General features: G+C 39.0%; 2 protein-coding genes across 2 annotated transcripts; one reads left to right on the top strand and one right to left on the bottom strand.

Moving 5' to 3' along the window:
* The first annotated feature begins 1,234 nt into the window (after positions 1–1,234).
* On the top strand, positions 1,235–2,485 carry LOC140921464 (transmembrane protein 69-like). The gene is made up of 2 exons (XM_073371466.1): positions 1,235–1,393; positions 1,831–2,485. The coding sequence occupies exons 1-2, from the start codon at positions 1,241–1,243 to the stop codon at positions 2,362–2,364; spliced, it is 687 nt and encodes a 228-aa protein (XP_073227567.1). The 5' UTR covers positions 1,235–1,240; the 3' UTR covers positions 2,365–2,485.
* Positions 2,486–3,056: 571 nt separating this feature from the next.
* Positions 3,057–22,919, bottom strand: LOC140921451 (gamma-aminobutyric acid type B receptor subunit 1-like). The gene is made up of 18 exons (XM_073371450.1): positions 22,618–22,919; positions 18,385–18,737; positions 15,979–16,122; positions 14,046–14,222; positions 13,846–13,947; positions 13,623–13,688; positions 12,880–13,080; positions 12,350–12,580; positions 11,612–11,681; positions 11,339–11,449; positions 10,562–10,709; positions 9,758–9,890; positions 9,081–9,191; positions 8,631–8,744; positions 7,912–8,247; positions 6,106–6,357; positions 5,112–5,441; positions 3,057–3,909 (listed from the first exon to the last, which is right to left on the bottom strand). Exons 2-18 carry the CDS (start codon positions 18,691–18,693, stop codon positions 3,613–3,615), a joined length of 3,132 nt encoding a protein of 1,043 aa, XP_073227551.1. The 5' UTR covers positions 18,694–18,737; positions 22,618–22,919; the 3' UTR covers positions 3,057–3,612.
* Positions 22,920–23,062: the final 143 nt, after the last annotated feature.

The following is a 23,062-nucleotide window of genomic DNA, read 5'->3' as shown; positions in this document are numbered from 1 at the left end:
CTGGTTGTCAGGCGTGCGGGTTGTGTGCAGCAAAAACTCTCACAGAGAAATTTCTTATCTTTAGTGGGCACCCATTTGTTAACATTTCACCCACAATGAATAATTCACTCAGTGTAATGAATATAGCGCGACTTTTTGAACTCGTTTTTACACAATAAAATATAGTTCGTCCTCTCAGCTGGAGCTAATATAAGCTCTTTCTAAACGTAGCGCATGTATAAATATTAATTTTAAAAGAAAGTAATAATAAAACGAAAATTAAGCCTTGGTTTTAAATTGGTTACAGTGCATGCATGTACTAATTGATTTTGAATCTAAATTAGTTTTTAGAGCCGATCATTTTTAAAGTTGGATGCTTTGCGTGCTGCATGAAAAAGATCTGTTCGTTGTATTTTGCTGTTAAGTGAACGTAAGAGGGGAACCTTTAACTCCATATCAGCGTATGTAAATGTACACTTGAAACACTTTCACCGCGGCAGATGATTTTGTACCTTTCTTGAAGACTTATTGTTGTTTTGTTCCTCGTCCTGGCCAATGTATATCATCTTTCTTGGCCGCCACTCTCTCCATCGTTTCTTTCTATCACATCCTTGTGGAAGCAACCCTTCCTGACTGTTTTCCACACCAACAGACATTCTTCGCAGTATGTTGGCCTGTTCTTTCATTACTGTCATTCGAAAAAGTGTTTGTTCTGTTTGAGCCACGGGAGAACTTAGTCTTCGCTGTGGTTGGCTAAAATAACTTTTTCTCTGTCTTTTGCGTTTCTTCTGCTCTTTGGTAAATAAGAAGTCGCTGAGAACACATCCCATTCTATCGAAACTGTCTTCGATCAACTAAGCAGCGATTATTGAGCCAACTTGTGATATGAATGTTATCTATGCTTCTCTGTTATTGGTTTATACTGTCCTTATATTTGGAGTTTTAAACCGATTATTGGGTGAGATGTTGGATGATGCTGAGTATGATATTATATTGGGCGTCGAGCAGAGGCTGAGGCACTCCTTCCTCGATCTGCCCAGTCAGTCTTCTATCACACGAAAGCTGAATTCATTCGATATTTTTGAAGCCTGAACATTCATAACCCTTTAAATCTGCACTGAGTTTTTTTAAACATTTTCCAGTTCATCAGTAGTTTCAAGGTAATTTTCTAGAATACAGATACACGTTACTATTTACCGGGCCAGTAAACTGGGTACTAAATACGCCGACAGTGCCTATGCACAGCGGAAGTTATTTCAAAATGGCGGTCCTCCACACTCTTTGGAGTGGAAAAGCTGTTCATGTAAACATGCTCTTCAGACCGTCGCTGTTTAGAAACCCAATCTTCTGGAATAGCAGATGTATAACTCAACAGATGATGAACCACGATAATGAAAAAAAGATGTGTAGAAAGGTAAAGTTGGTTTACAACTGTCGAACGTTTCGTATTCTGTCCGTCTTTTTGTCGTCCTTTGATATATAAATTCACCAACATACCTATTTTGGCGAGTCTGATCTTGTGTAAAATGTTGATAAATATCAATTTGTAGTTTTTCCACTCGCAGCAGAGTTCTCTGCAGAACTGCTGCCCAACTGTAATTAAACTTCATCCTTACACCCAGTAGATCGATTTACTTATCTCCCTCTAACAAGAACAACAAGCGTTATTTACATTTCGAAAGATTTGTACATTTGTAAAGACAATTTAATCGAGTAGACTTAGAGTCAAAGTGATAAGATTACACTGTTTCAAATCAAGCTTAGTGAAGACTATTAAATCAAGGTAGTTTTAATTGAACATTTTATAATCGAAATGCAAAAGCAAGTGACTTTTTTCCTACGTTATTTCAGGCCCAAAGTGGTTTATTTCGAGAGATATATGAAGGTCCATACTGCTTATCTCGTGCCAGACCTATGAGTAGCCAATCACAAGGCAGCTTCTTGACAGATCTGAAATCCAGTTCTTCACCAGCTCTTTTTCTGGGATTCTTTGGAGCAGTTCCATTCACTGGCCTGGCTGGGATGTCCATTTTCCTTCCTGAACATATGGAACTCATAGTGCATGCTCAGCAAGCTTATGGAGCATGCATTCTCTCCTTTCTTGGGGCAATACACTGGGGCTATGCATTGGCCAAAAACAGTGGTCTGAAGCCTGACTGGAGTACTCTTGGATACAGTGTAACTCCATCACTTATTGCATGGACAGCTTTGCTTGTTAATCCACTTCCAGGATTTGTTACCTTGTGTGTTGGACTTGCCTTTGCTTTATCTAAGGATCTGAAAACACCTCACTTCCCAGTTTGGTATTATTCTTTGAGAAAAGCATTGACGACATTGGCTGTTGGTTCTGTTGCCTTAACGGCAGCTGTGTTTTATTTCCACTAGCTTAACCTTTTGGTCATTTCACTCTTGAAGAGTACAGCTGTAGCACCATGTTGGAATATACTGCACCCCCCCCCCCCCCTCCCACCCCCTCCCCTTTCTGGGGGTCAATTGAAAAAAAAAACTTTTCAAGCACAGACTGTGTTTAAATCTCTTTTATTGAATTGAAAAAAAAAAATCTGTTTGGTTGTGATTGTAAACTGGACTTTAATAAGGATATTTTATGCAGTTTGTTGTTGGTGAACCTGAAAAAAAAACACGTATTAAAAATGGAGTTTAAATACATTTTATTCCGTAGGCTGCCTTTTTGTAGGTTTACGTATTCTCTGCGTAAAAATGAAAACATCCTTATGTGAGGAAAGTGTATTGCGCCATAACAAAAGACTCTCTCACCCTTTCCCTTCCCTCTCCTCACGATTTTTTCACCCTTTCCCCGAACAGAGAGCCTGTTCACAGGCTATCAATCACCTGACTTGTGCTGAAAAAACTTGTCAAGACAGTTTGGTAGGGGAGTAGTTAGTTTTTAAAGATGGGTGTTGTCTTTCCTTTTCATGCTGGAAGAACGCACATCAGTTGACAAAATGGCGCTGACTTCTGTCCTAAAATGGGAGATTTCAGAAGCTTCTGGTCAGGTTTAAACGAGCTGGCAACATCGATTCTATTAAGACCTTTAATTAACATAACTTGCTTGCACTGTTCTATATATATCCCTATCTTCTTTCAGGCTCAAAAATTAATGTAATATTGAAAAGGGAGACGGCACGTGGATTCCTAGGGATGCCACTCCCGACTATGTGAAATGCGAATAAGGCAAATATGTCCTAAAAATAAATAAAGAGCTTATTATTTTTTACGTTAATATAAACGCTATCTTCGACTCTTACATCTAATTGCTTTAAATTTAGAGGTTGGGAAACAAGGCGAATTGTGGACAAAGTATGACGGAACGCAACGCTTTATCGACTTAATACTCCTTTCCACGATCTTGAATTTATTTGCTGATACTTTTTTTCCTTACAGATATCCAGAAAAAGCATTTTAAATACCCGAAAGTATTGTTTTGGCAAAAGTGGTTTTAGTTTTTCTATAAATGCAGGTCTTCAAAGGTGAAACACCAAGTACGTGGCCAGAAGAAACTACTTTTATACGAACGGACAAACTACTTGTTCCAGCTAAAGCGCGTGAGATTTTCTAACATTACTATCTGACGGACGCACTTCTTTTGAGGCGTTCAATTTCAGACAACAGCTTTCATCTGTTGCCGCCACGGGCAGGTGACGGCTCACGTGATCTCGGAGATAAAGACAAATTCTCTCTACTTCTTGAGTTGTGAAGTGTCGTGGGTACTCTCAAAGTAGGTTTGGTAATAGGGGACGACTTAGCCACTAATTCTTTACGTCTTGGAGATAAGTTCGTGTCAATTTTCGGTTGAACATTGAAGACTTTCTTTTTTCTTGCTTTTCTTTCTGGCTTTGGGCTTGTAGTTATACTGCTCGCTATACTGGCCGTATCTGATTCTTCACTAAAAATGTCCAGGGGAGGTGGCGGCTGTAAATGCATGAAATTGAAGCAAAAACATCAACATAAAGTTGGATCACGTGTGCAGCTGAGTTAACTGCAAGTGCAATATTGTAGCAGTTGAAGATTCGTCTGTGATTTCTTTTCCATTCTAAGGTGGCCGAAATTCTTCAAATTAGTATCCGAGAGATTCAGGGCACCTAGCGACTTTATACTGTAAAATAACTGATAGAAGGAGTAAATATTGCGTAGAAATTTCTAAAGCTTGTGAAAAGCTAAAACTTTCTGGATAACCGTTCCATTCGTCTAAAATATTCGGACATTTTCTAATAGCTTAACTACGATTTTCGGAGGTTGTGTCAGTCACATTTTAATACCAAGATATTACGATTGTTGTTGAAAAAAGGTCTCGTAAAACTTTCAATGTAAAGACAAAACGTCCCCTAAAATTTCCCAATGAAAGCAAGGCTAATTCATGTCTTCGTAGTTTCGACCGGACCCATAAGGGTAGCTAACACTTCGGATGAGACGAAAACACAGAGAAAACCATTTGAGACACTTCTGGCGTATTTGGAAACATTCGGTCGTTGGGTGCCCCTGGAGATTGGACACGGATATACCCTTGGGTGACGTCAAATATCGCTGGCATTAATTTGTCGGTTAATTATGACACCAGTGACATATGAAGGATTTGTGACTTCAAAGTCCTGGCCCCTGTTCTTCAAACGTGGGATAGCGCTATCCAACGGATAAATCACTATCCAGTCGATAGGTTCAGTGGAACCTCGATGTATAACGAACCTCTACATAAAAAGTCCTCGGTAAAACGAACGATCTTTTTTACCCCCTGTCATGGTGAAATACATGCAAAAGAACCCAGTTATTGCGAACAAATGATGCCAGTCCCTTAGCCCTTCGTTATATCGAGGTTTTACTGTATATGGGAAACCTATTGCGTTAACCACTGGACAGAGATATTTCCAGGGGATAGCATTATCCACCTTTCAAACAACCGGGGCCTGGACTACGATCATTTTAGCCGAGCGAGGGTACATTTTAAGGTTTGTGCGCCAAGAATGTAGGATGATTATTAAGGTTCCGACTGGTTAATGACAAACGCTTGGACCAAGAGAGTCAGGATCCACTAATACACTGGTATACTAACGATGGCGATGAGTTCGATCAAACTTTACTTACGTTGTCCGTTTGGAATTCAATCAAACTTTACTTACGTCGTCCGTCTGGACTTGCGCATGACTATTTTTCGTCCCCTCTGTTTGAATATGAGTGCTAATCATTGCCGTTTTTTCTGTCTGCACATCTTTCTCGGTTATTGTGACATTTATGGTCTGGGTATTTGCATCTCCAACCGGCGTCGGTTCTTCTGCTTCCGTTTGCACCATGACATCCGCTTGCTCTATTTCCGGTTCGGGCTCTGTGAGCATGCTGGCACTCTGTGTCCGTACAACCAGTGTCTGTATCTCAGCTGTGCTGTAAATGACCTTGAGTGTTTGAGTTTCGGCCACTGCTGTGGGAACCGCGGGTGCATCCACGTATACTGTCTGTGTTAAAAAGTACTTCATTAAGACCAAGGTCATGGTATTCAAAGTTTTCAACCTTCCCAGGTGCGTACATAAACTGCGCAACAGTAACCTTCTGGTTTCCATGCCCAATATTGAGCATGGTTTGGTTTGGGGCAAATGTAATCAAAATCCACACATTATTAGGCATTATTTTACGAACGCTTAGGCCATTTATACAGGGAAAAATAAGACGCGTCTTGCATAAGACGTGTTTGAAATATTTTTTGTGCCATTAGCACGAGACGTTCTAATACGCGTCTAATTTTTCTTAGTGTAAATGGACCTGATGTGTTTTGTCTTTCTGTATTTGCTTGAAATGTTTATTGGTTGGGCTACGATGTTGATGGAAGTGCTGTGACGAAAATGACTTAATTGATGACAATAGTACCGTTATTAGATTTAAAATACAGCCACTTGATACGCCTCTCTCATGGGGAGAGGGACTGTTACGGGCCCGCAGTAATTGGCGTCATGCTGTTGCAGTGACCCTGCTAATAATTGACGAATCTAATAAAATAAAATGAAATAAATAAATTTGATGGAGAACGAAACTCAGTCGGAACGTGGAACGTAGAACGTGGAAGGCAATAGTTTTTCTGTCCACTTCACTTCACATTCACACCACTGCTATAGCTAACATTACCTCGGTAGCAATACGTGGTTCGCCTTCTTTAGTTCTGTTCGGTACTTTGCTGACCATGTAGTCCCACTCTTGAGAAACGGGAGCGCACGAATAAGGACCTGTACACGCCGCCAGATGGGGGCGGAACGTGTTGTGGTCATTACACGCGTTACAGTCGCACCGTCCACCGTTGCCGTCTTGTGTCATTTCCATGTCGTTACATTCCTGTGATGCCATTAGAGCCTTCTTCTTACATCTATGTGCGCGTTTCAGCTGTCAAGAATAAATAATAAATAATAATAATAATAATAATCTTTATTTCTTAAGATAAAATCACATATCCTAAGTTACAATATAAACTCAAAAAACTATTTACATATCATATCTAAAAATTATTCTGTTACTAAAAACGAAAGAAGAAGAGGAATGTCAGACGAAACGAAAACGAAACGAAACGAAAACGAAAACGAAAGAAAGAAGAGGAATGTCAGACCTGGACACACATCGCACGCGATGTTGGATCCTCAATTTGTTGCACGAAGAATCATATATCCGCAGGCATGCAATTTTGCGAGTGATTCGGCACCGTGCGAGGAACAGTTTTGAATTTCTTCTTCATCAGCATATGGCGTGTTACTGTCAGTTATCTCAAGGATGAAGATAACTTATGTCACGCAAAAGGTACTTTTGGATACTCATCCTGAATGTGATAGATTGAAATATGAGGCGCAACTATTTTTTTGTATTCTAAAAGGCTGAATTGACTTTCAAATCTCGACACCGTTATTTCGGTATTCCCTGTTCACTTAACGCCTCTTGCGGTCCATTTGGGCGCACCTTTCCAGTTAAAAACCCAAATGGTTCGTTTCGTCGAGTCCCACGTCCAGTCCGATTGAATTGATCATTGAAGGGTTTCAATCCGACCAATTTTTTCTTACAAATAGTTAAGGTACCACCTCTCAGATTTAGCGTTTCTCTCTCATTTCTCTTGGTTTCTTGGATCATATGGTTGACTAGACTGCGAACAGTCTCTTATTTTTCTTTGCAAAGTCTCGTCTATACAACAACATCGTGGTTTGCAATCGCGCTGGATGAGATCAAGAACTAGACGGATTTTAAGAGAAAAGGCGGACTGCAAGCAGTCTAATTGTTGACCATTCAAATGATAGCAGCTATTGAGCGGTTCCTTATTTTCGAAGAGGTGCGTCAATTCAAATACGAGGTGCAGAGCGATTCATTTTTTTAAAATTGTTATTATTTGGTATTGTTAATAATTTTACACTAGGGCTTTTTGCCTTATTGAACTTGATCATATAAATGTAACAGGGTTCATACAAAAAGTTGCAACCATTTTCCAAGGACTTTTCAAGGACCACGTTAGATTTTCAAGTACCACCTACTAGGAATATAATTTCACAGATTGTACAAAAATGCACATTGCCAGTCTATTCTAATAAGACTTTAAGGTTTGAACTGTTTGCTTCACCAACTTCTCTACATTTTTCAGTTCACTTCTCTCAAATTGATAGTTAATTACTGCATACAACATTGTGCACTTTTTCAGTAAATAACCTTTAAATTCTCTGAACTATTATTCAAATTCTGTCTTGACAACTAAAAAAGCATCAAAAAACACTTTCCAGGTCACTAAATTCAAAGTTGAAGAAATTCAAGGACATTACGACTTGCATAGAAATTTAAGGACTTTTCAAGGAAAAATGGAATTCAAGGACTTTTCAAGGACTTCCCCTAAAATTGAAGGACTTTTCAAGACTGTGCGAGCCCTGTGTAAAAGGTGAAATAAAAAATCAAGCCTCTTGGCCTTACCTGAGGAAGGACTCCTATGACCAGCAACGCCGCTGACAGCACCATGATTAACAATCCCGTCACAGCGTAAAAGGGATTGGGGTATTGACGTACTCTCATTATAATAGGTGCCTCAATTATGCACATCACTGTGGCTATCCCCAAACAGAGGGCGCAATTTCGTGTGTTGTTACACAACGGTAAGCATAAGCGGCGAGCAGGCCAGGCTGCTATGGCTCCAATTATTAGGAGTATTCCTTTTGGCACGAGGAGAAGAGCTAGAGCCGCTTCTTCGTTGTTGGAAACGCATTGCTCAATAAGCAGTGGCTCCTCTTGGTAAGGGCCTGGCTTGACGACCTATTTTTTTCAAAAAAATACTATTTTACTTGCGGAGGAAAACATGAAACTGTTAATAAGATACAAGTGTAAAAACGTTTAATATATATAAAAAGGGTGAGAAATTTAACAGATAGGATAGGCGTTTTAGTATTTTTAGCGTTGTTTAACATGCGGTGAAAACTGTAAGATAATTATAATTCTATGTAAGGAGCAATTACCCGATATAACATACTTCCTTTAAATAGAACGCATTTTTTCAGCCCCTTGGTACTTCGTTAATATATTGGGGCTCCACTGTGCAATTATGTTTTAATTAGGTATGGAAATGTCAACATAAAAGTGCACGGAAAGCTTATTATCATCCAAAATAAGTACTAAAACAACTTCTCCGCCAAACGTACCTCTCGTAGTACCTTCACAGCTCTTGGTTTAAAAACAGTTTGCCACGTAATTAACAAAATAACGTCACCAATAAATATAAAAAAGGCTATCATATGCATCCACGCCCATGGAACCTAGGTGGAGAGAAAAAGATTCAGGGAAAACGCAAAAACATACGCCGGATAAAAGAAAGTAAAAGAGAACAGAAGCCAAGATAATGAGGTAAGACAATGAAAATAAAAGGAGGGAAGGAGATGAGAAAAAAAGCAACTCTAGATGTTTGAAGTTCAAAAACGAAACTACTGGGTGGGTGTGGTGTCGAACTGCATTATGGGATTGTTTTGGGAGGACGAATTGTCCCCCAGTTTTCTGCGCAATCCCGTAATCGAAACATTCCCATAGTGCAATTCGATACTAAACCGACCCAGTCCCACATGCAAGCTCGAAATAGTTAATACCGGCACACACACCTTCCTTATTGTTTCCGGTCTCCAGGACACAACTCTGTAGGCGTAAAGAACTCTGGGAAGCACGCTGCCTAAACATAGTGTGAACCCCAGGCTAAGAAACCAGGAGCGGGCCTGGAACGAAAACAAAAACCATGAGAGATATGACATCACAGGCATTTTGTCTTTTTTTATTATTAAATGTTGTTTATGATTGGTTACTGGGAATTCGACAGCCTTAGTGGAGGTTTTCATGCAGCTCGTGCCAAAAGAAACTTTATTTCCGATCAGGGGTGACCAGCGAAACACTTTAAGTAAGACTATTGTTCGATTAATCGGCCATTTCCGAGTTACAAAACTCTCACTTTCAAAACGAGGCTAAGTGCAAAGCCTTTCTTGTGAAAATGAGTTTTATTTGCATGAGAATGAAAAATCATTTTCATATCATTAACCTCCTACTTGGCACCTCAAGGCTTGGGACAACTAGAAAAGGCCTATTTGCTTTTGGCATTTATGCTGGCGTCTTAAACTGCTACTTCGAGTTGACGTAACGCAATATGCCCTTCCAACAGTGTTCATAAGAATCGTCCTGTTCCAAGGGTCTGAGAGGACCCGAAGAAAAGATAAAGAAGCTCTAAGCAATATAGAAACAAAATCGGTGTTCACGTGACAACGTGACTAGCCTGCAAAGTCCCACTTACCTTACAAACAAGTTGCAGGGAGTCAAAGGATACCAGAGCTCCATCAATTCCAAACAGAACAACAGAAAAAAGACTGAGCATACAGCCCACAAGAAGAAGTTGGGTGAGATAAAAACCAGAATGGTAGATGACCCTGCAATGTTTGTAAGTAATTGAGGCATAAGTACGTGCACGTGTTCTTAGCCATTTATGATATATGGATAAAACCTTTAATAGGAACGTTCATCATAATATTGTCCAAAAAGACCGAGAATTTTGGTGTAACGATCAAATGCTGCAGCTTGTTCGGGTAAAAAAGTTTCTGAGATGAGATGGAAATTCTAAAATGTTCTTTTTTGCAGTTCCAACCAAAATGACCGGAAATCCTGTGCCATTTTTTCAAACCACGCCCACTGACCCTATTGCTCTTTAGTAAAATCCAACTAGTGGTCTATCATCAATGCTGCGTTCTGATTGGTTGAGCTACTACTAGGCTATGTGTTATAGCCCACTAGTAGCGCAAAGCGCCGGCTTTTTGGCGGCACAAAAGGATTAAAGTCTAGCTTTATCTAGCTAAAGTTGTTTTGTCTCGATATTTTTTGACCAATTAGTTGGATTTTACTAAAACAATTATTCCTCTCGCCCTCATGGCCTCTGAGTCAATAGCCCATTCGGCCTTATGGTGCTCATTTTTAAAAATGTGTGAGTGTAATTAGGCAGTACCACAGAGACCGTGCTATTCTGATTTGTTTGTTTTTGTTTTTCTTTCCCAATTGGTAAATCTTCCAACCTTCACTTACGTAGCCCTACTTAAAGCAGTAATACCTGTGACGTCTGAAGACTAACAGTAAAGCATAGCAAAGAACGCAGCAGACGAGTAGGAATCCAGAAATCAGTGTCCACGCGATGAAAAGAGGAAATAAAATGTACAGCCATGAATCACTTGAGGCTTTTCTCCGGTAAGGTAAGCCAGCTGTGAAAAAAACATATCTATTGAGTTTTACACTTAAAACGAACGAGAAATTTTTCATTAAACGAGCCACTGGTTAGAAGACAATACTTGCGCTATATGCTAACTGCCGATTACAAATCACGTGATGTCTCAGGCAATTGATCCTCCTTTCCTGCCTGAAAATGACCAGTTTAAAGAAAGAGATCAGGGGAATTCCTTTTTTAATCGAAGTTCGTGGGAAAGTAGTTACAGTTATCGGAATATTCGATAAAACGAAATTAGACGGTGCAGATAAGTTCCTTCAGTATTGTATGATCTTAAGGTGGGGAAACATTTATTTTGCAACATAAAAACGCCAACAAGGTCTATTTGTGAATTTGGCTCAGCGTTAATCGATCGGAATAAGCAGCGGAGGATGTTCTTTAGCCGTGTGCATTGCCTGTATCACGTGACGCTGATTATCTTAAATTCTAACGTACTCTAAGCCCACAAGTTTCGTTGCAATGGGTTTTATATTCTGCAGAATATGAGACACACATCTGACGATCTCCACGACTAACAAATATAGACAATAAAGATCCGTGCGATAGGTGAAAAAGGAAGCCATAGTTAAGTACTGAAGGATTTTTAAAGAACACAACGTAGAATACCTGGCCATTGCACGTACTCCAGTGCCTCAGGGGTCCCGCTTCCTTGCGAACTTCCCTTCAAGGTCAGGGTGGGGGGATTGTAGTCAAATACTCCAACTTCTCGAGCACCAACTGGCCAAAACAAACAAACAAAAACAGTTATAGAACGGTTAAAAGAAACTTTAACGGACCATTTCACTTCCTCTGCATGTGCAAAATACAAGGAAAAAAGATAAGATGAATAAGAGGCTACATGCATTGGCCTTCTAACAGCCCTCCTTTACTGAAACTCACCTGATTTCCTAAACTGCTGTATGAAAACTTTACATTGTCTGTTCCCATTTTCGTCAAAAGCCACCTGACCCTAACATGTGCAAAATAGCAAGGGCGTAAACAACAAAACTGTTATAAACCTTATTAATCGTAAAATCTTAAACCTGTGATTTCACGGTTTCTAAATGTCTGTACATGATGAGAAAAGAAAAAACTGTCGAACAATCCCCAGACCTTTCTTCCTCTCGGAAGGATTTGAATTACATTTTTAAGTGATAACAACACTGTTCGTCACATCAGTGACAAAAGAAACTAAAATTGTTGCATAGTAATTGCAGTTTTAGAGTGATCTGATTCAGGTAGGATTAGAGAGCTTTAGATTCTACGAGGAGGACGACTATAAGTACGAGATTTTCCCAATGCTAAGTAGTGCGCACGGGCGAGCTGGCGTCATTTTGGCGGGAAAATCTGATAGTCATCGTCATTCTACTACCAGCTTTAGCGAGAATATCGTAGTGGCGAAAACAAGTTATCAAATGTTAGGAATTTTATCATTTAGCAAACGGGAGAGGGCTTTACCTCCTTCAACGGAAATAACTAACTAACTTTTGTGTTGAAAAAAAATACAATGAAGCTTTCCGGGGTGTCTATTTTTAAAGAATAGGCGTGAAAACGTAAAATTAAATGTCGTCCTCGCAGTTGTCTTCGCCCTCGAATCTAAAGCTCTCCATTGTTTGATGTTTTCCATGTTCCACTTACTGAAGGTCCCGTAAATTTCACTTCAACTGCCTCCTCCTTGAAGAGCTCGCTGACCATGCGCCGTCCATACCCCAGGTCGTGTAAATCCATCCCCCAATCGTTGAGCACAGGCCTACCACGCTCGAGCGTTGCGGCAACTGCCCACATAGCCTCGTACGCAAATGGCGCATACGTGCTACGGAAGAAACTTGGTATGTTTTGGCTGTATTCGGTGAAAAATTGATCTGTAGTCTGAAAGAACGAAGAAAGTAAAAAGGCCTTTAAGGAGACGGGATTGAACCAGTTAAAGAAAATTGAAACATTCCATTTTCCATTCAGTATGCTCAGTATAGAATATGGCAGCGTTAATTTTAATTGGATAGAAAAGCGTTTAACACCTCAGAGTTTTTAAACAAAGCAAATTTGTTCTCAGCCTTCTCATCCAAAAAGCAAGACTTGTAAATGAAAAGAGTTGAAATGCTTAAATAAGTCCAAAACCGTAACTTTGCTTATAAAGTCGTTTGTGCCACAAAAGAGGAACACAGTTGTACCTTTCCAGAGACTAAAGTTCCATTGATTTTATTCTTGTAGTAGAAAGTAAAGTGGTGATCTAAAGCTTTTTCCATCTCTTCTCGTCCACATGGTAAGCTACTTGACGGTTCAGGAACCCACCAATCAAATGTGGAGTTGACATCAGGGGTAGAAGTCACTATCCAGACATAGTCTTTGCCGTACATTCCATTGAGATACGCCTGAAATTAATCGGAATATATTAGGACCCTGAGAAAAACCACACCTTTCATTTATTGACACTTTAAACTTAAAAGAAATGTATTTACTTCTGAATCTGTTTCAAAAGCGCAATCCGTTCCAAAGTCATAAAAAGGCGATATTAACATGATGTAATACAGAGTCCATTTGTCACAAACGTGTTGTTTCATTTCCTTCTTTTCCTTTTTCTTTATGACAAATTTTTCTTGCATTATAAACATTATAGAAGATTATTAGAGGATTTCTTTTTCTCAACCTAATTTTTGGTGTCTGGACATAGGATGTAACCGTTTCAATCCTCGGTTTGATCTGAGGGGGAAATGATGTGCTAAGTGAAGGAGAAAGAAAAGGGGAGGCGCCCAACGCCTGCGGTTCAGTAACTGTATTTCTTTTAATTTTATTTTTCTCTGAGTTCTTTTCGTTTTTCAACTAATGCCCTCACTAAGGAAATCGCGCACATGAACGCGCCGTTTCAGAGCATTTCCTCCGCGTTTTGCGTGGATCAGAAATGATTTGTACTCACCTGACAAAATACTTCTCTTGCTCTTGTATGGTGAAATGTGCCAATTATAATGTGTGCTTCCTTCTCCTAAAAAAGAGAGACGATATCCAACAATCAGTAACTTCTTTTTTGCAAAAGAAGGAAGAAGAATGGAAAACGTAGCCACCCACAAAGACGTTCTTAGGGCTTCGTCACGCGTTGGAGGATTGCGTGACGAGCCCAAGGTGGCTATGGATAACCTTACTTTTAAAATTTTGACTGCTACAGCTGGATCCTGTGTAAATCCTTCGTTTGCGACAATTTTGGTGCCGTTGTTTCGCAGGCTTTTGGCGAATTCCTTACTGATCTTTAAAAAGAAACAAAGACAGAGAAAAAATATAAAACCGATTCATAACAGAAATAACCAAATTCAACAAATGCTAGAATACAGAATATCGATCTCACCAGGGAATAGTACGGGGATGCGTCGTAAATCAAACCAATCTCATCCTTCCATCCAAAATGTTGAATAAATTGTAAACGGGCTTCATTGAACACGATTTCTGTCGGAACAGTTCGGAAGAACAGAGGGTATTGAGTCTTCTCTGTGGTCAGTGCAAGGTCGGTGGCGCCGTAAGAAAACTATGTAAACAAACAGTTGTGGAAAATTAAGAAGATATTGAGACGGAGTCTATCTAACCTGCGAACAGCGGACGCATTTCCAGTCGTCGGTTCTCTCCCTCCGAAAAGGGTGGGAGAGAAGCGACGACCGGAAATACGTCAGCTGTTCGCAGGCTAGAATCCATCAGGAAATTGAGTAATTTCAATTTTCAGTGGACAATAATGATAAAGCATATTGCATTCTTTCTTATACTTTTCAAGGGCTATAGATGTATTTAAAAGTTGCTGATGGTAATAAAACCAAAGAAAATTTCTTATGGGAGCCCGAGGAAATAAATTTCAAATTTCCAAAATTAACAAAATCTTACAATTGAAATTTTACTTGTGTTTCCACAAATCCTATGAAATTTGAAATTTATTTTTTCTAGCCTGCGTTGTAGCCGGCCCACGTACTCGTGTAAACCATCTGAAAAGTATAGAGAAGGTTTAGAGAGTCTGCGACGCAGGCAAATTTTTTCGGGCTCCCATTAGAAATTGTCGTTAGTGTAATTACAGAAAACTAATTATATCTATAATATCATAGGTGACGAATTACTCCTTAATTTTGGCGCGAAATTTCAGCGTTTATACTACTACATGAGAAATTACTGCAATTTGACTGGCTTAGAGCAGTGGTATTTCAGCTTAATTTGAAATACCTACATGTGAAAATTACAAACCTTTTGTGGGTAGTAGTATAAACAAATAATAGCATGATTTGTACGTGATATTTGGCATAAATACCACTCGTGATATTTCAAAATTGCCTCAATTTTTCGCTCGCCTAACGGCTCGTGAAATTACGTGTAACAATTTTGAAATATCACTCGTGGTATTTATACCAAATATCACTACAAATCATGCTTTACCTATACTAATTTGTAATTTCACATGTGAAATCACAAAATTGCCATGGCAACCTTCCGTACGTCTCAGTGTCAAGATGGCGACGAAGTTTTAAAATGTCATGAATGAAGATGTCAGGGCACAAAAAGACGCTTTAGAAAACCTGAACACACGAAAAAGCACATCAAGAAGGATTCTAACAGGTATTTTGTCGAAAAACTCTGAACTTAAGCCAAATTGAAGCTCTAAACGTTCGAGAGAGTGCAGGAGTTCTCGATCGATACGATCCACGATAAACATGTCAAAAATCCAAGATTGCTAACGTAATTCGTCACCCATGATATTAATAGGTAATCAAATGGTATACTCGTGAAATTATTCCCTAATTTCACTCGTCACCATTTGATTACACATACTAACACTTGAAAAGGGTAAAAAGAGAATGCGATATGGTTTAAATTATTCTGGTACAAAGTTTTTGTCCACTGAAAATTAAAATTATTTAATTTGCAAATGGGTTCCGCCTTAAGAGGCTTTGCTGCCATGTATCAACACAGGCTTAGTGAAAAATGAAACTATGAATCCTTAATTAAGTCATACATATTGACTCAGAGTCCATGAAGGGTGAGAGGAATAATTGTTCCAGTAAAATCCAACTAGTCGGTTAAAAATATCGAGACAAAACAACTTTAGCTAGCAAAACGCGATTCAGCCGCCATTGTTTCGGATTTCAAAGCTGGCACTTTTCGCTACTAGTAGGCTATAACATATAGCCTAGTAGTAGTTCAACCAATCAGAACGCAGCATCGACTACTAGTTAGACTACTAGTTGGATTTTAATAAAATAATATAGATATACTAAGTTGTGCTATAAAAAATTTAGAAAATTCACCTGTAGAATGCCAATCTTTGGCAAACCAGCATAAGCTGCCACAGTCTTGGCCAAGTTATTATCAAACGGTCCTATCAACATGACCTTTTTAGGTTCCGTGCTCAAGTAATGGTATAAAACACTAGTTCCCTCGCTAAGCTCACCCTGCAGAAAAAAAGGGATAAGGGCATGATAAGTGGTCAGTTCTACAGTTGTACCGTTTGTCAGGTCAGTTGTAGACCTTTTCGTTTCCGCAAGGTAAAAATACAACATTGAAAGATTTCCGCATCCACAGCATCTAGACACACCTTACGCAGTAAAATAAAGCGCACTCACAATCTTTCATTTTAAGGTGTGGAGTGTCGCCCTGACAGGAGTCCACCAGGGAGGGGCTCATCAGTCCGGAGCGAGACCTGGATTAAAGATTCATTTTTTCGCGTGGAGCCGGCATTCAGAGCCAATCAGAGCAGAGTAAGGGCTGATTGCCACTGTCGCGTAATTTTTACGTGCGTACATGCGTAAAATTTACGTTTACAAATAAAATAGAGGCAATGTATGAAAGGTCGAAGGTAAGCGTAAAAGTAGAACCTCGCTCAACTTCACGTTCAATCTGAACACTTTATATCTTGCCTCTATTTTATTTACGAGATTAAAATTTACTTGCGTTAACGTGCGTAGCCAAAAGCGCGTCAGTGGAAATCAACTTTAAAACGGTGAATGAGATCAGCAAAGTAAGAACCCGTGAACTTTGTCTTTGTCTGGCACCTTTCGTTTTTCTCGGTTCTGTTGTGTTGACTTCTTTGTTTTACGTCACCCGTGAATGTAACAGGATCTTATACCGAGGATGAGCCTCGGTAAATAATCTTAAAAAATTAGACTTGTGGTAGAAGAGCGCTGGACGTGAAGGCCATGGAGCTTATGTCTACAATATCAATTGCAGTTTCTTTGTTCTTTTTTTTTCACGAACGTTTGTGAACACAGCGAATTTTGCGCGAAAATAAATCTTAAAATTGACTGAAAGTTTAACACGCTAGGAAAGCTGTGACATCTATCAATATTGTAATTCATAGAAGAAGAAGAAGAAGAAGAAGAAGAAGAAGAAGAAGAAGAAGAAGAAGAAGAAGAAGAAGAAGAAGAAGAAGAAGAAGAAGAAGAAGGCTGGTATGGCCAGCCGAAATATTGTTATGAAAAAAGAAAACAATACACGTTCAGTCTGATCAGCTTTGCAGTAGTCTTTGGACTTCTTGTTTTTGACATTTGTTTTTAGCCAAGCTCGTCACCAGGTTCTTCTCGCTTTCTTGTATGGAGAGAAAATAAAAAGACCTCGCGGACGAGCTTGGTTTGTAGCAGATGGTCGCTACGAGTTGATAAGCCATTGATTCAGTTCAACGATATCACTGAATATTGCAAAGAATTTATCTCTCCAAACATAATCCTTGTAATGTCAAATACAAAACGCCGATGTCGACCCGTAAATACTAAAGGCTAATACCCCAAATTGTAAATAGTTTAACCAAAAAATTTATGTGACTGGATTTTAACCCCAATGTTTTGTCTTTCTATAACCTCTGAGTCTTTCAACAAGGCGGAAAAAACACGGACGAAGTTAAAGTGAACTGCGCAGCGGGAGCGCAATAAAAAAGCTATCAATTTATTTGTCGAAAGTCGTCAAAACAGTCTCAGAAAAAGTCTGTCATGAGACAAGATACTATCGGAGGAGCATTTCAACGAATGTGAAACGTGATCCGTTTACGCTATATGCAAATGTTAGAGAACTTCTCTCTGTTCATCATTGGGCTCAAAGATAACCGAGCTTATTGACGTTAACATCGCCTACAATGCTTTTATAGCTTGCAATTTGCCATACTTTGGGAAAGCTGGTGTGTGTGTTATTCATAAAAGAAGACATTAAGTATCAACACAAACGTATATCATCCACTTGCTTTATATTTACACTTTCTTTGTCGTCTGGTAACCGGAAATGTTTGAAAAATTTATTTCTTTTCCTAATCAGGTATTTTGCTGAATATTTAGTGGTGTAAGTTTGATAAACTTATATATCCGTCAAATTATATGGAATTTTCAGTGTCATCGTTCCATTACGGTCACTGGCTTGAATGTTTATTTCCTTAAATTAAAAGCAATAAATATGCGAACCTTATAAGTTTTTATGGCAAGCTGCCTTTTGCAAATAACATTTAACCCTATTCAATTCCTTCAATCACAATGGATTTTATTGAGAAGAACATAAAACGCTGAAATATTTATGATCTTTATTCTTTTACAACTGGTTACAAACAAGACCTCATAAGCAACTTGTCTTAACGCGCTGAGTAAACTGCGGGAAACAGAAATCCTTGACTACGTTTATAACTCCCACCTGCTCTTCTAAAAATACGAGAAACACAACACAGAATTTATACCTACCTTTGTTGACCATTGGTGGTGAAGAACGATTCTGTAATCTTTAAGGTATCTGGAGTCTTGGTTAATTTCCTCAACCGCCAATAATGCGGCAGAAAGCGCTCCGGCACCATTACGAGAATTCAAATCAAAAAAGCCCCCAATGTGAAGTTCGTGTTTTATTCTTGGTATTACTGTAGTGTTTGCATTTGTTGCATTCAATCTTGCCTCCGCGCCTACACCTCCCCATATATGATCCGTATCATTCACGGTGAGCGATAAACGAGGATTACAGCTCAGAAAGAGGAGTAAAAAAGTCCAGAGATGATGCATACTTTGATCAGGAATACATGCCCTTCATAGTAGTTCCTGCAAACCTAGGTAACATACAAAAATGTGTCACATTTTATCAGATGTAAATTTTGCGGCCTGCCTAACTTAGACAGCGGTGTTTTAACAACACTGTGCTTAATTCTGTCCAAGATCTCTCATTTAGTAAGGAATAAAATTGGCATACCTTTTTTTCGTTGTCAGCGACGCTGTTATAGCTAAGCAGTAAATTGGAGAAAATTACTGATTTGTACCAGACGTTCGATTTCCGTTGAATCCATCCTAAAATTGCGAAGAAATTTGACCCCTCGTTTGTTTTCTTTACCTAAGCCAGATCCAGTTCGATTCGATTACCCAAAAAATCATCGTTTCAATAACCTCTCATGAAGGCCGTCTTTTTAGCAAGTATAAGAGACTAAGCACCAGTTAGCATGCTCAGCTTTCCATTCTCATTGGTACTCAGCAAGTGTTAACATAATATGTAGTTTGCAATTCTGTTTATATAATATCGTTCTCGTATCGAGGCGTTTTTAATTTCACTTTTGCCAGAACAGTTTCCTTTAGCATTTATATCTGAATCTGTATATAAATATTATGTATAGTTTGTAGATGGCCAAATCATTTGGTCAGTTTTTAGAAAAAGAATAGGAGTCATGTATATAATTATGCTTTGCCGAATTTTTCTAAACATGAATTGCTAAAAACTACCAGCGTGAGATTACTTTAACTAATTGTATACAGTTTTCCTCTTCTGAGTCAGAGTTGTTTCGCCGGAGGCAATGGGGAAGAAAACGGTATGAATGTATAACAAAGCAAGAAATGGTTGTCTTGACGATCACTCTTATAATAGCTAAACCACCAGCAAAGAAATTCGAATAGCAATGTGAAACTTTTCGATTGAGGTTTTCATTCGAACGTCATAACAACTGAGGCAGTCGGTTTTTATACTGTAAAAAATTTATCGGAATATCGTCAATGTTATGTCTCGGTTCTAAAATATGATTATTGTTTAAGTCGTTTTCATGAAAACAACGCATTTACTTGTAAAATAATGAGCAGAGAACGTAAGTGCCTGTACTTTCTTCTTAAGGATGAAGGTAAATTTAACCAGACGCATGTTGAACCAAAAAATTAACTGAGAAAGTTGATGTTAGAGTGTACCTACGGTGATCAGTAAATACTTTCTTCTCAGTTGTAAAATCATCGTTTTATCTAACGTCAAGGTAACGAGATTAGAGAAAATGATTGCATAAAATAATAAAAAGAATTCTCCTTTTGTAAAATTTAAAATGTAGGAAGTGCTAGTATATAAAAGTTTGGGAAGAATATCAAGCATGTTGAACCGTTTAACACAGAACCATCTTTCCGTGTTGTGGTCGGTATTCAACAGCCATAAGAGATTCCGACTTTCTGCAGCCAGCGAGTAAGGACGAGTAAGGCCCTTCTCAAAAATATTTCTTAAAAGTTTTCCCGTTTGTTCGCTCGTCTCGATTTGCGAAGGCAAAACCTGTTTTCACAGTGGCGGAGAAGCCAAATGACAACATTTGAATAAGCTAAATTTGTGTAACGCTAACCTATTAAGATTCTGAAATTTTTTTTAAATAATACCATGACAGGAGCAAGAACAATATTTTTAGAGAGAACAGTCACATAGTGACCTCGTTGACAAAACCATGTTAGTCGAAATTTGCCGGTTAGATCACAGACATGGTGCTGAAATGAAATAACCTTGAAATTTTCTTAATATCCATAGAAATATTTTTCTCATTTCCCTCATTACCATATGTTAAATTCGCAAACGCCAGACTCTTGTCTACGAGTGGCCTTCCCTGCTGTCAGAGGCCTCTTTTCCCCGGTATTCGACGGGCGGGAGGGAAAAGGAGTCTGCTCTCCCGCCCGCCGAATAACAGGGAAAAGAGGCTTCTGCTATCAGGGAACGTATGGTCGCTGGGGTAAGGAACGGCTAGACTCTCGCGCCAAGCCCCCAGGGGGTACTCTAGTTCTCAAGTGACACGGATGATCGAATGGGGGCAAAAATCAAAACCCCCAAAAAATCCCTAGCACTAAGAACAAACCCTAAAAAAATCCCCGGACCAAAATTTAACCCCCAAAGAGTCCCATGCCGAATTTCCGAACCACAAAAATTTCCAGAGGAACTACACAGCCGGGATACGCGGGGATCATACTGGGAACTATTACGTATCTTCAAATCGCTTTCAATACTCAAAAAATATCCCTACTTAAATCAAGCTACCCGAAAAAAAACTTGCCAAAATTTTTGTGCCCAAAAACATCCTGCGATCATCCCTGTCACTTGAAAACCGGAGTACCGGAGTACCCTCCCCCCCCCCCCCTCCCCTGGGGCCAAGCCAGTCTCGATTGGAACTGACAAGGTTTAAGCATAGTTATAAAGTGGAAGGAAAATATCTTCGTTACTTGAGTTATTTATATTAGTCTTAAACTTGATGAAATAGCTAGAGTCATAAAACAACCATGCTTTGAAATAGGTTTATAAAGAAAACAGTTTCAAGAAGTCAAAATATCAAAATGTCACTGATATGTACAAGCTAGACTAAAATTAGGAAAAGTTTATATTCTAAGGAAGCTGAATTACACGCATGAATTGCCTGAGAACTAATATTGAAAAAGAACGAAAAAACTTGAAACGATCTCAAGGCGGTGTAGCCAAATTCGAAGGCAGCTCGATAGTTAGGGATATAACAGTATATAACTTCTTGTGTATTCATGAGTCTGTTAGAAAAATGTTGGATGTCCTAATCTGCATTCAAAAACTGTGACATTTACAATAATCATTTATGCCTCAGGGAATTTTGGTATGCTAAAGGCCAAATCTCACAAGCAGTCTTTTCGTAAACCTGACGTAAAACAAGATCTCACAGCCACTGAAAAGGACTATATTGATAAGAAGAAAAAAAAAAGGAAAACCAAAGCCAGTTGTGTGCTATACTATGGAGATAGTTGTGTACACACTCAGTTTTATTTCAACGCCTTTACAATAAATTAATTTTGATTTCAATAGCTCCTACGACCGCCTTTTCTGTCTCCTGGCGCGGAAGTATTGTGATCGTAAATTAAAATGCTGAGAGAGAGAGTCGATCTTACTCGAAAACTTAAGATGTTATTTTCTTTCAAATCTTTGCTTGTAATGAACTTTCCAGACGCGGACGGTCCCAATGCCTTACAAGTTTTAACTTCATTGATTGTAATCGCTTGTTTCAAATTAAACTTGCAGATCTTTCGCGTCTATTATTCGCGTCAGTGAACACGATACAGCTGTAGTTGCTCGCTTTTAAAAAAGACTGTGAAAGTTTAATTCATGAAAAGTCTACACAATCTTTCTGGCCATGGCATTTGTAGACAGTTGCTTGACACTGATTTAATGACCTTCAGTTCTAGACACTCCAATAAGATACAAAGTATAAATAAGGGATCAAAACTATTAAGCGCCTGGTTTGTTTTTATTTGAACACAATGATCATAACAAGTTCTGTAACTTATTTTTATATTTCGTCAATTTTAAACGAGCCCGATTTGATCCTAAGCATGTCGAGCTATATCGAACATATGAAGCCATACGGCTTTCCATTAAGGTAACCGCAATGATATTTGTGTATAAGGTTACTTGATTTAAAGATGAGGAAGACCCATTGCAATAACCTTAATTCAGCTCAGTCATGCCTTTCGATTTTATAGCCATGAAGGTACGAAAACGTTATCGCTTCTCGACAACCCGCAGCGACCGTAAAAACAGCAAATCATTTCCACGCACGGCTCCAGTGTTTCATCGTGACTTACCAATATCGTTATCTTTCTCTTGAACCCTTGATTTTGATAGCCATAATAATATTTTACCACAATTGATAGTGAATCTGTCTCTAAGATTTTCTATTAAACTTTATTTCTTACCTTAGCAGCGAATACTTTGCCCTTCAGTCTAGTTTTCCTCGCTTCCTTGGATCGAATATTCTTCTCGTGGGAAGCGTGCACCGTGTGTCATACCGATTCCAAACGATGTAGTGTTCGAGTCGTCCGATCACCGACTTCACGCGTCTGGGTTCAAATTCAGCCAGAAATTTTCAACCGTAAAAAAATATACACAGATGCAAACGGAGCCTCTGCTAGTTGGCCACTTTTTTCTGTAAGGTTCTTCAAAGAAAATTAGATTTAGCTTCTTGAGTTTCAGAAGAATAAAAATACGAGAAGGACTATGAACGGTGACAGTCTTTGTTACCAAGAACCAGTCACGACTGAGGACTGGGGCCAGAAGGTGAACATCCGGGACTTTTACTTATTTTGGGTGAATTGAGGAAAGATTTACATTCATACGCAAGACCATGCAAAAGTAATCGGC

This window comes from Porites lutea, chromosome 12 (genome assembly GCF_958299795.1).
Source record: "Porites lutea chromosome 12, jaPorLute2.1, whole genome shotgun sequence".
NCBI classification, from domain to species: domain Eukaryota; kingdom Metazoa; phylum Cnidaria; class Anthozoa; order Scleractinia; family Poritidae; genus Porites; species Porites lutea.
The sequence above is the reverse complement of the archived record's forward strand: the minus strand, read 5'-3'. Positions and strand labels throughout refer to the sequence as shown.